The sequence below is a fragment of the Scyliorhinus canicula genome, chromosome 5 (genome assembly GCF_902713615.1).
Source record: "Scyliorhinus canicula chromosome 5, sScyCan1.1, whole genome shotgun sequence".
In the NCBI taxonomy this organism is placed as follows: domain Eukaryota; kingdom Metazoa; phylum Chordata; class Chondrichthyes; order Carcharhiniformes; family Scyliorhinidae; genus Scyliorhinus; species Scyliorhinus canicula.
Window position 1 is genome coordinate 182,839,748 of NC_052150.1, and position 13,449 is coordinate 182,853,196.

At 48.4% G+C, this 13,449-nt stretch overlaps 1 protein-coding gene across 4 annotated transcripts in view; it reads right to left on the reverse strand.

The window, feature by feature from the left end:
• Positions 1 to 13,449, reverse strand: part of odad2 (outer dynein arm docking complex subunit 2) — a 434,182-nt gene that overhangs the window by 68,213 nt on the left and 352,520 nt on the right. For all 4 annotated transcript variants that reach the window (XM_038798210.1, XM_038798206.1, XM_038798208.1 and 1 more), the window contains exon 18: positions 3,052 to 3,240. In XM_038798210.1, coding sequence (XP_038654138.1) covers positions 3,052 to 3,240 — 189 coding nt within the window. The remainder of the gene's footprint in view (positions 1 to 3,051; positions 3,241 to 13,449) is intronic.

Sequence of the window (13,449 nt, forward strand, 5' to 3'; positions counted from 1 at the left end):
CGTGATGGCCACCACTTCGTAGTCCCAAGTACCGATCCATGCCTTAAATTCACCCACCCTATTCCTGATGCTTCTTGCGTTGAAGTATACACACTTCAACCCATCTCCGTGCCTGCAAGTACTCTCCTTTGTCAGTGTTACCTTCCCCACTGCCTCACTACACGCTTTGGAATCCTGAATATCGGCTACCTTAGTTGCTGGACTACAAATCCGGTTCCCATTCCCCTGCCAAATTAGTTTAAACCCTTCCGAAGAGTACTAGAAAACCTCCCTCCCAGGATATTGGTGCCCCTCTGGTTCAGATGCAACCCGTCCTGCTTGTACAGGTACCACCTTCCCCAGAATGCACTCACATTATCCAAATACCTGAAGCCCTCCCTCCTATACTATTCCTGCAGCCACGTGTTCAACTGCACTCTCTCCCTATTCCTCGCCTCGCTATCACGTGGTACCGGCAACAAACCTGAGATGACAACTCTGTCTGTCCTGGTTGTTAACTTCCAGCCTAACTCCCTAAACTCGTTTATTACCTCCACACCCCTTTTCCTACCTATGTTGTCGGTACCAATGTGCACCACGACTTCTGGCTGCTCACCCTCCCCCTTCAGGGTCCTGAAGACATCCCTGGCCCTGGCACCCGGGAGGAAACATACCTTCTGGGAGTCTTGCTCACGACCACAGGATCTCCTATCTATTCCCCTAGCTATTGAATCTCCTATTACTATTGTTTTTCTATTCTCCCCCCTTCCCTTCGGAGCCCCAGAGCCAGACTCAGAATATCACTAACTATATTCCGCCAATTAGAGTAACTGCCGATTATCCCCAATCACTGTCCCCTTCCACTCAGCCAATTTCCTAATAGGGTCAATAATTTGCCTTCAATTTCACGAGCTGCAACATTAGCTAACTGTCTCTGATGAGGAACTTTATTAAGTGCCTTCTCAAAATTTTAGGATCAGATCTTCTAAATTGGGTTGGAGGGCGAGTCGGGGAGGGTGAATTGGGGGGAGGGGAGTTAGTATGTGTGAGGGGTGGGTGACTGGCTTGCACTGCTAACCACTAAATTACAGAGGTTAAACAGTGCAGTGTGCTCCTCCCCATGGAAAGATATTTTATGCTGTACATTAGATTTACATGGCCTTGGAGTTCTGTATTGGCTTTGTACTGATCTGGATTTGGATCTTGTGAAAACATTGGCAGGTAACTGAGATAATTCTTGTAGACATTGAAGGCAATAATGTTAAAGGGGCAGTGACAGCATTGATATAAAATGGGCTCAGGGACAACAAGCAAAGATTATTATAGAATTTCTTCTCATGTGAAAAACAAACAATGAGATTCATCAGGCATAACCTACTCTCTGGCAGATGTGGTTATTTGGAACATTGGTCTGGACTTTTCACCTGTTGGATGCATGTACTTGGTGGGCCTGGAAGATAGCATTAAATGCATTCCCAGCCACAGCCAGCGCTGGAGTGCATTGGCTGGTCAAATAATGACCAGCTAGTGTAAAATTCTGGGCTTGGGTTGTGACATTATGGGAAATGCTCAGAATACAAAGCTCATAATTAAACCTAGATGGAGCTAGATGCAGAACTATATAAAGCACTGACTCACAGGCTTGAGAGAAAGAGGGAGAAGTAGATAAGGTCAAGTCTTAATTGAGTAGAGGGAGAGAGGGAGAGAGGGAGGGAGAGGGAGAGGGAGTAGATAAAGTCTAGTCTTAATTGAGTGTAGGTAGAGAGAGAGACAGAGAGAGAGAGAGTTGATAAAGCCTACTCTTAATTGAGTGTAGATTACTAGATTATTATTTACTAGTAGTGTAAATAAATGTTAACTTCGTTGATGAACTTAGCTTCTGTGGACTTTGTGAACACGACAACATCCTTTCTGAGAACAAGATGTTAGGTAATTTGGACATTCTGAATTCTCCGTCAGTGTACCCGAACAGGCGCCGTAATGTGGTGACTAGGGGCTTTTCATAGTACTTCACTGCAGTGTGAGCCTACTTGTGACACTAATAAAGTTTATTATTATTATTAACATGTGCTGGAAAATGCTCAATGCTGCTGAAGAGAGCGGTGAGAGGGTGCAAAGATGGTGGGCACTGAGATAAGGAAGACTGCGGGCATGCATTTCTAATGTGGACCCTTAGGGGACAGCCGCTGTGGAACTGTCTCAGGCAACTGCTGGCCTGTAAAAAAATAAATTGCCATGGAGAAAGACTGTAAAGAACATCTAGGCAGCACATTCAAACATAAACCTCAGTTCCCAGGTATCTTTTAAATTTTATTTCAGCCCAGACCTTTCATCCCGCCCTGGATCGAGGTTGCAGCTAAAACAAGCCAATCAGCCTGCTCGACAACCATAAAAGCAGATGGGCCACATAAAATTGTGTTCAATTTGCCCATTAATGGGCTAAACTGCCTGCTTGATTGTCAGCGGATTCACTTCCAACTCCTGTGCACACACAAACTGAAATATCGTGTGAGGGCATCATGACATTGGGATTCTGGCCTGACATCCTCTCACCTGATTTGAGATGCTTCTGGGTCGGGGATGCACTCGCCCAAGCGACAGAAAATTCTGGGCCATATCCAGAGTGGTCAGAAAGTGGAACTTGTTACCTCAAGGAATAATTGATGTAATTAGCAAATACATTTTTCAAGGAAAGTTAGATAAAAACATGAGGGAGAAGGGAACATAAGGGGCTGGATTCTCCGGTCCCCCAGCAGCATGTTTCTCAGTGGTGTTCTGTTCATTGGTGGCAGGATTCACTCCTTCCTCCGCTTATAAACAGGATTTCCCATTGAAACTGTACCACACTGTTGGGAAACCAATGGACGGGGATGTGCTGCCGGCAGGAACAGTGCATCGCAATGGCTGGAGAATACTGGCTAAGGATATGTTAATGTGGTTAGCTAAAGGAGGGTTGAAGAAAGCCTTACTAGTGTATGAATATCAGTGTGGATTTGTTGGGTTAAATGGCCTGTTTCAGTGCTATAAATATAATGTAACTCTTTCAATAAATGTTATACCAAGGTTACTTACTGTGTATGTTAAACTTGACAACATTGGAACAACTCCATGATCTGTTATAACTGCTAAGTTTTCTTCATCCATGGCTATTTTGGCTAAAGCTGCACAAACACTGGCAAGAACTTCTATGTCGTCAGATTTTAGCAAATTAACAATTAACTCCAGACCGCCAACAAAAGAGCGAACCATTTCCCCAGCTTCCTAAGAATGCAAGCAAAAAGTGTGAAATGCATGATGAGAGATAGAATAACAAAACATGTGGGTCAGGCTAACCAAGTCATCATATGTATTTGGTAGAAATTTTAATGAACACAATTTTTTTTTGAAAACCTAAAACCTTACATTGTTGTTTGTGACATACCAATCTTGCAGTGGCAGCCTCAAACAAAGGAAAGGCGCTTTAATTGCATTTACAGAGATACCTGTCCCCTCCGCTTCCCTCACCAATGATGTCTCCGTCCCTGGCAAGGCCTGCCTGATTGGCTCTGGCAACCCCGTTGTCACTTACCTTGGTTCTACAGTGGTGTCCATGTTGCTGCTTTGGGCCAGGAGCAGTCTCAGCCGTGATCACTGCTCCTGGTGGGACTGAAGAGCTGCTGGCCATCCAATAAGGCCGGCACCTCTTGGAGAGACAGGGGATCTCGCTTCAGACAATTAATTGCCTGATGGCCACAAACCCCAGTCAGGACTCCTGGAAATGGCACAGACAGGGTTGCCTCAGCTTTTCAGCCTGCCATTGGGGCTACTGCTACCCAGGCAGAATTCAGCCCATATTGTTCTGTGGAGTGTTTAACAATCTATGTTTTCACGTTATTCAATAAATTCAGCCACACTGGCTACATGTAAAATATTTTAATTTATTTGTACTTAAATCAATGACTAAACATATTTGTCAATCCAGGAAAAGTTGATTTTATTACAATAAAGAGAGGAATTGTAGAGACAAACGCAGTGATGTTCCTGACATATTCCTATTGACTACTCCAAGGCCCTCCTGGCTGGCCTTCCATTTTCTACCTTCCATAAACTTGAAGTCATCTAAAACTCTCCTATTTGTGTCTCAGCTCATAGCAAGTCCCAACAATTCCCACCACCGCCATGCTTGCTGACCTATACTGACTCCTGGTTAAGCAACTCAATTTAAACTTTTCATCCTTTCAAATCTCTCCATCGCTGTAATCTTCAGCCCTTCAACCATCTAAGATATCTGTACTCCTTCAATTCTGATCCCTTTAGCATCTTTTAAAAAAAAAACATTTTCTTAAGGCATTTATGGTTTTATAACAATTAAAGATATAAATACAAATGTAAACATAGTTCAGTATGTAGCATATCCCTCCATCTCCATCTTCCACTGTTCCTGCCGAAACTAGACAAAAACTAGCCTAACTCCTACCCCCCTTTACCCTCTAACCTCCTCCCCCCCCCCTTGTTGAATCTGCTGACAGCTTAGTTTTCTCCGAAGAAGTCGATAAACGGCTGCCACCTCCGAATGAACCCTAACGTTGATTCTCTCAGGGCGAACTTAGTTTTCTCAAGTCTGAGAAACCCAGCCATGCCGCTAACGCATACCCTTGATGTCGGGGGCTTCAAGTCCCTCCATGCTAGCAATATCCGTCTCTGGGCTACCAAGGAGGCAAAGGCCAAAACATCAGCCTCTCTCGCCCCCTGGACTCCCGGGTCTTCCGACACTCCAGAAATCGCCACCTCTGGACTCGACGTCACCCTCGTTTTTAGTACCATGGACATGACATCCGCAAATCCCTGCCAGAATCCCTTAAGCTGTCTGCAGTAGGAGGTCTGAAATAGATGCCTTAAAAATCCAGACCCGGCAAGGCTTAATAGCTTCTATATAATTTATAATCTGCCTGACAGTGGCTATTCACCTCATCAATGACAAATTGCCCTCTTGTGTCTTTATTAAATATCACTTAAATGGAAAACTTTTTAACCTCAGTTGCCTCTGTGCCAAAACTAAACTGACCACCATAGGCATAGCTGATGTAAAGTTTGTAGATGACCGCTGTGTTGTTGCCCACAATGCATCAGATTTGCAAGCCGTTCTGAGCTATTCAATTCTGCACACTAAAAACTCAGTCTGCACTTGAATCTGCCAAAATGAAACTCATATCAACCCACATATGATGAGCCAAATATTCCACCTTCCACATATGTTGAAGGATAGACTCTGGAATATATTTAGTACTTTCCATAGATTGTCAACCACCTCTCTCAAAATGCCACTATTGGTGAGGCAATCCAACACTGGATCAGCTGCACCAGCTCAGCCTTCTACAAACAATGTAAAGATAGTTTGACAATAAAGATCTCTGCAAGTCAACAAAAGTCTTAATGTACGAAGCAGTTATTGTTACCACATTCCTGCACAGCAGCGAGGCCGAGACAGTGACAAATAAGAGTGCTGGAGAAATTCCAATTGCAATGCTTCCACCCCATCTTTTGGATTCAATGGGACAACTATCATACAAACACAAGCATCCTTCTTGAAGCCATCGCCACAAGCAATGGACTAGACTCATTGTCTGGATGGATGAAAAACATCTTTCCAGCCAGGTCCTTGTTTCATCCACTCTCAAACGGCCAATGTTCCAGGGGACCACAAAGAAAATGTTTCGAAGACATAGTGACACTCTCCTTGAAGCCTGGCAGCACTGACATCAATGACTGGTAAATAAGCTTCTCCCAATCATTTAAAACAATGACATTTTGTTCATAAAGTTGCATCAGGTCACAATGTCTTAATGATGAGGCAGAGCGGTGGCAGAGATTGAAAGAAATGGAAGCAAATCACGTACTCTTGATCCCCCTACCTCATGAACTCAAAGATCTGTGGGTCATGAATTGAGCCACATGAAGACCCATGGCAGGAACCATGAGTAGACATCATCCTTGAATCGAGGGACAGCAGACAACACTCCCTTTTTTATCTGATTGATGGCCGCCATCAAAAGGGGGGCGGCATCCTCCGCTGCAAAACATGCCTTTGGGGGCGGGGTTGGAAAATCCCACCCGTGAACCACTTTCTTTTTCCAAAAGTTTGGGCCATAGCTCAGAAACATCTGTGTGTGTTTAACAAAACCTAGTTTTGTGAAGTTAGGATGCTTCAAATGTCATTAGATACTCAACTTAAATTCCAATTGTAAGTGTTCCACTGACACTCACAGAAGTGTGCCTCAAAATATTGCTTGTAGTTCCCAATTATGTACACATAACCATTGTCTAAACCACAAATATTTTGATGTGGATTACATTCTTTCTCTAATTAGATAAAATTGTAATTTTTAAATGAAGAGTTATCACGTAAAATAAAATGGAGAATTTGACATTTAGGTTAGCCACAACACTTATAAGAAAGATACTCTTATTATGGTTACTATGGAAGTATACAATTTTGTACAAAAGCGAACATATCTCTTATGCCATAATGTTTTATTTTGATGGAGGTGGAATGAGTAAGATAGTTCATCAAACAGAATTTCCACCAGTTTCATTTCTCTTGTGTCAATTACTGCCCCCAGGACCTGATCCTAATTAAATGGGTTTGACTTTTTTTTTCAAAGCTGACTTCCTTACAATTGGAAGAACTAAATGCCTATGTACTGTCCGTCTCTATATATTTATTCATATGTCTGTATGTGAGTGGTGTTTGACTCTTTCACAGAAATGCAGTCCACCTTGGAACAGTTTGCACCTTTCAGGTACATCAGCAGATGATGCCACCTTGACAAAGGTCTTACGGATTGTCTCAGGAATTTATCACCTAGTGCCAAAGAAACCTCAAGCTCAGAGACTAATTTTCTAAAACACAAATATTTTCATCTTCCTAGTATGTTAGTATATTATAAGCTATCAGCTGTAATCAAGAATTAATCATAAAATAAATGTTGGTCTGCTGCCATAAATGTGGCTCTCTGACTCCGACGGCTCCAATGGGGGAGCGGGGGGAAGCTCTTGGAACTGTCCGCCATTAGAAAGATTCAGTTGGTTCACTAATCTGTCTCCAAGCGGTCACTTAATTGCCACTAATTGGCAACCCACCATTGCCAGGTGGGTAACCAGCTGCCCTGAGGCAGGATTTTCTGAAATTATCCCTCTCGTGGGTTCTAAAACCATCCCTGTGCAACTAATGAGATCCATCTGAAGATAAGAGTGTGCTAAGTTGAACGTCAGTAGCAGTGGGAATACAGTTGACAATCAGGTAACTCTAGTACTAACTTTGACCTGCTCTCCACCAGGAAAGCAGTGCACCAACTCCGCCAGGCACGCGGGACCCTGTACGAACACGGAGACAAAGCCAGCCGCCTGTTGGCACACCAGCTGAGAAAGCAGGCAGCCACCAGAGAAATTGGGCAAATCAGGGGTACCAGAGGCATGTTGGAAACAGAACCAGAGAGGATTAACGAAACCTTCAAGGCCTTCTACCAAGAGCTGTACACCTCAGAGCCCCCAACGGGGAAGGCTGGGATGAACCGGTTCCTTGATGGACTGGTCATACCAGTCGTGGGAGAGGGAAGGAAACGGGACCTGGAAGCACCACTAGCACTGGGAGAGATCATGGACAGTATCAGCTCCATGCAGACGGGGAAGGCGCCGGGACCGGACGGATTCCCGGCGGACTTCTACAAAAAATTTGCGACAGCGCTGGCCCCGCACCTGCGGGAGATGTTCACAGACTCGCTAGCTAGGGGCACACTGCCACCCACGTTAGCACAGGCCTCAATCTCGCTGATACCTAAGAAAGACAAAGACCCAACGGAATGTGGGTCATACAGACCCATATCTCTGCTGAACGCAGACGCCAAAATACTGGCCAAAATCCTAGCCAAAAGGCTAGAAGACTGTGTACCTGAGGTGGTCACAGAGGACCAGACGGGCTTCGTCAAAGGTAGACAGCTCACCTCGAACATCAGGCGCCTGCTGAACGTGATAATGACCCCCTCCAGGGAGAGAACACAAGAGGTGATCGTCTCCCTGGACGCAGAAAAGGCCTTCGACAGAGTCGAATGGAAATATCTCATAGAGGTACTGGAGCGGTTCGGGCTTGGAACAGGGTTCACCGCGTGGGTAAAACTCCTATACAACGCCCCCATGGCGAGTGTACGGACCAACAATACCAACTCCCAGTACTTCCAGCTGCACAGGGGCACCAGACAAGGATGCCCACTGTCCCCACTGCTGTTCGCACTAACAATCGAACCGCTAGCAATTGCGCTCAGGGCAGCAAAAAATTGGAGGGGGATCCGAAGGGGAGGCAGAGAGCACAGAGTCTCACTCTATGCAGACGATCTGCTCCTCTACATCTCGGACCCACAAAGCAGCATGGACGGAATCATCGCGCTCCTGAAAGAGTTTGGAGCCTTCTCGGGCTACAAACTCAACATGAACAAAAGCGAGATCTTCCCAGTACACCAGCAAGGGGGGGGGGGGGCCAGCACTAAAGGGGCTGCCGTTCAAACAAGCCCGACATAAATTCCGCTACCTGGGGATCCAAATAGCCCATGACTGGAAAGGGATCCACAAATGGAACCTCACCAGCCTGGCGGAGGAAGTAAAAAAGGACCTGCAAAGATGGAACACACTCCCACTCTCCCTCGCAGGAAGAGTCCAGACGATCAAAATGAACGTATTGCCCAGGTTCCTCTTCCTGTTTAGATCCATTCCGATCTACATCCCCAAGGCCTTCTTCATAGCGCTGGACAAACTTATCATGGCGTTCGTATGGGGGGGTAAAAATGCTAGGATCCCAAAGAAGGTCCTACAGAAAACAAAATCCAGGGGGGGGGGCTAGCCCTCCCGAATCTACAATTCTACCACTGGGCGGCAACAGCCGAGCGAGTAAGGGGATGGATCCAGGAGCCAGAAGCCGAGTGGGTGCGTGCGGAGGAGGCCTCCTGCATGGGGACCTCCCTCCGGGCCCTCGCCACGGCAGCACTCCCATCCCCACCCAAAAAACACTCCAGCAGCCCAGTGGTGACAGCCACCCTCCAATCCTGGAACCAACTGCGGCAGCAATTTGGCCTGAACAAAATGTCGGACAAGGCTCCCATCTGCAACAACCATAGGTTCAAACCAGCACTGACTGACGCCACCTTCAAAAGGTGGAGACAGGACGGGGGGACACTGACAGTCAGGGACCTATACACGGACGACAGGATCGCAACACTGGACGAACTGACAGAGAAATTTCAGCTAGCTGGGGGGAACGAGCTACGGTACCTGCAGCTCAAAAACTTCCTACGAAAGGAGACAAGGACGTACCCACAACCGCCACGACAGACACTACTGGAAGACCTACTGGACGCAAGTATCCTAGAGAAAGGGAACTGTAGTGACATGTATGGCCGACTGGTAGATAGGGACGACACCGTACTGGATGCAACAAGAAGGAAATGGGAGGACGACCTGGGGATGGAGATAGGGTGGGGACTCTGGAGCGAAGCACTGCATAGGGTCAACTCCACCTCCACGTGCGCAAGGCTCAGCCTGACGCAACTAAAAGTGGTACATAGAGCCCACTTAACGAGAAACCGTATGAGTAGGTTCTTCCCGGAGGTGGAGGACAGATGTGAGCGGTGCCAAAGAGGCCCGGCCAACCACGCCCACATGTTCTGGTCTTGCCCCAGACTTGTGGAGTACTGGACAGCCTTCTTCGAGGCTATGTCCAAAGTGGTGGGGGTGAGGGTGGAGCCATGCCCGATAGTGGCGGTCTTCGGGGTTTCAGACCAGCCAGATCTATTCCTGGGGAGGAGGGCGGACGCCCTTGCCTTTGCCTCCCTGATCGCCCGCCGTAGAATCCTGTTTGGCTGGCGGTCAGCAGCACCGCCCAGAGCTGCAGACTGGCTGTCCGACCTCTCGGATTCTCTCCAAATGGAGAAAATCAAATTCGCCATCCGAGGGTCGGACGACGGCTTCCACAGAACGTGGGAGCCATTCATGCAATTGTTCCGGGACCTGTTTGTGGCCAACGTACAAGAGGAAGAATAGTCGGGGGAAGGTAGCCGGCGGGGAGGGGGGGGGGGCTACGGGCTCGTTACGGGGGTTTGATGGCTAGCTAAGGCCCAAAACCAAACTAAATAAATGCCAATAAACATGTTGGGGAATGTAAAATATGTATGCCGGCAAAGAGGGGGAGGCCACAGTTATTACTACGAAGATGCTCACCTATAAATATATATGTTAATTTTTGCGTGTTTTTTTTTCTCTCTCTAACAATTTGTAATTTGTTCAATATAAAACATGAAAACTGAATAAAAAACATTTATAAAAAAAAAAGGTAACTCTAGTACTTGCCTCAATGCTTAACTCTCTTTACTATTGATGCTCAAGTTATCCTACTCCGTTAGCAATGTGTTCATCAATCATTGATGAAGCAAAATAGTATTCGACAGTTAACATTGGCGACAAAAGGGAAAGAAGCACGACAGAAAATAGGAACCCAACCCATCACCAACTGAAGCAAGCAAAAGCTCCAACGTGTCAACTGGACCACTGTCAATCACCAAATATGATTGTCAAAATTCATTATTAATGAATGCTCCTTGAAACACTGTACAAACCAATGTAAATATTTGAAAAATATATAAAGATTAACCAGTTACGAGAGATTGGACCCCTCCCCAAACCATACATGCGTCTAACGATGCCCTCTCTGTGTCTCCACAGGAGTAGTTGTCCCATAACCGTCGGGAGAGCCCAGACTGCCGCGGGTGCTGGACATCAGAATCCTCACCACCATCGAGGAGGTTACAGGGGTGAGCAAGGACAGAGTTATCACCAACGCGGAGGTTGGCGCATGGCACAGAGGTGATGATCCACTAGCCCCCACCAGATGAACTCTCACATAAGAGTTGTTAATGCCATACAGAATGACCCATCCCTCCCACTGACCACATGTCCATTCTTCCGCAGGACCTCCAGCCAATGGAGTTGGCCCATCTGGGATGGTCTACCCTCTCCACCCGACCCCCCCACCACCCACCTCCCATAAGAACACCTCAGAGGAAAGTTCTGAGGATGCTACCATCAATGCATCCCAGCTTTCATCCCCACCCTCCACCACTGCAGAGACACACTTCGGTGGGCAACGTTACTGGTCAGGCTTCTGGGCACAATCTGGTGAGCAGCACACAGTTGCAGATGCACATCAGGTGGAGGCAGTAATGCCCAGAGGAGACAGCAGTCGCATGTCTGCTGGATCCTAGGACCTAACTGGGTCCCAGTCAGATGTTAAGCCTCTGGAACACGTTTGCCCGGAGCTGGTGCAGATGTTGGGGTGCAGCCATGATATTCAGAGGGGGATGTCAGTGACACTCCAGCAGGTCCATAGCCGATTCGAGGATCCAAGATGATATGGGTGCAGGAGATGGCGCCGGCAATGCGTGGCCAACACTGCGAGGGATGTGACCGCAGTGGAGAGCTTGGTGCACAACATTAATAGCTTGAGTGGAGGTCTCCAAGGCATGGTGCAGTCAGTGATAGCCATAGCTGAGGGCCTGGGTAGATTGTCCGACTCGCTGGGGACGTTATCCAGTACCAGGCGGACCTTAATGAGGTGCTACAGAACATGTCCCAGTCTCAAAATGAGAACAGACAAAGCACTGTGGAGCCTGTCCCAGTCACAAGTGGGCTTTGACGAGGAACTGCATAGCATGTCCCAGTCACTGAGGAGCGTCGCCAAGGGCATCGACACCATAGTGCAGATATTGGGGAGTCGCCAGGGCTGGCAGGTCCAGACGACGATAGGGGCAGCCGGGGCTCAAATCAGCTGCTCCTCCGCCCTGAGGTGAACTGCAGGGCACAATGGGCACCGATCGGGAGGAGGGGGTGCTGGGTGCCGACCCGCACCCGTCCCATGGAGGGGTGACGGTGGTCACCAGCTCCCACGAGTTCCACCTCGCTGACGATGCCGCATCTCGCAGTCAGCACCCAGAGCAGGGTGGCATGGCTGTGCATCTGCCCCGTCATGTGCGGCGGGTCCCTCCGGCCCCAGAGCACCCAGAGGACGTACGCCAGGCGCATCAAAGGCCATGGGACGTGGTAGGCAGCAGGCTGCCTCCACCTCCAATATGCATTCTGGTATGGAGTGGCGGTAGAGCAAGGAAGGCTAAGCATGTTGAGGATCACTGGGAGGGCACAGGGGAGGGGGGAAGATGGGTGGCAGGTAGGGAGTGAGAGGGTGGTGGGGAGAGTGGGGCTGCACCATCGGGAAAGTGGGGCAGTGGTAGACACTTATTTTTTATACTTTAAAAATCCTTCACAACCACAACCAACCTCATCTGCAATGTGGGCCGACCTCCAAACCTTTCTCCCATCTCCTGGATCCACCCCCTCCAGGCACACCACACATGCAGGTAATGGGTGTGAGCGAGCAATTAGCAGATGAGTAGGTGCCAGATTATTGCATAGATCGAGGAGCACCAGCACTCAGCTCTACGCGGTTTATCATCACCACCCGCTGTCCTCGACAGTGACCAGGCAACTTGTTGGGTTTGGTCCTTGTCAAAGTTTATATAATTTTATGCCCGGGCAAACAGGGCGTCTGTGAACTGTCGGATTCCTACCTGTGGGCTGTAGCCTGAGAGATGCCACACACGTCCCCGCCCAAGCTCTGGATTGATTGATTCTGAGGTATAAAACTTCAGGTTGTGGTGACATTGACGGCCTCCTCCTCCATGTGGTGCCAAGTTCATAAGGACATGGCACAGATGGCGCACGGTCTGCTTGTTGAGGTTGCAGCCTCCTGTGGCATGGATATCTGCCATTTGCTCGAAAGACCAGTGACGCCTGTGCACCCTGTGCCATTGCATGCCTCCCCCTCTGGGACTCACCCTGGCCTGATGCGGGCCTCCCCCTCTAAGTCTCACCCTGGACTGATGCGGGCCTCCCCCTCTAGGTCTCATCCTGGACTAATGGGTAGCTAAATCCTCTGGGTGTGGTGCGGGGCCCAGCACATAGGTCACCGGCTCGAGTCTCTGTCGACGCTGCAGCTGCCGTCGTCTTCTCTGGCGCCTGGCCATCTGGCCTGCCAGTAGCACCACTAGGGCAAGTTCAGCGGGGTTCAAAAATGTCGTCCATACCTTTTAATATCTGTAAGGAATTGGGAAAGGGTGTGAGACTGACAAATTGCAATGTCATCCACCCCTGGACCCTCCATTCCCCCACTGATCTCCCCCTCGTCCCCCACATCCATAATGCTCTGTCCACGCACACCTCGTCGGAGCGGGGGCCCCTGTGAGCGAAGATGGCTACTCACCTCCTCAGCTCCCTGTAGCAGCTCTTCTGCCAGGTTCACATTTCTAAAAAGGAGTACTAATCGGCGCCAGCCTGGCCACTTGCTGGCGAGGGTGTTGGATCACAGGAGGCCATTGGATATGGGGTAGCTCCCGTTAA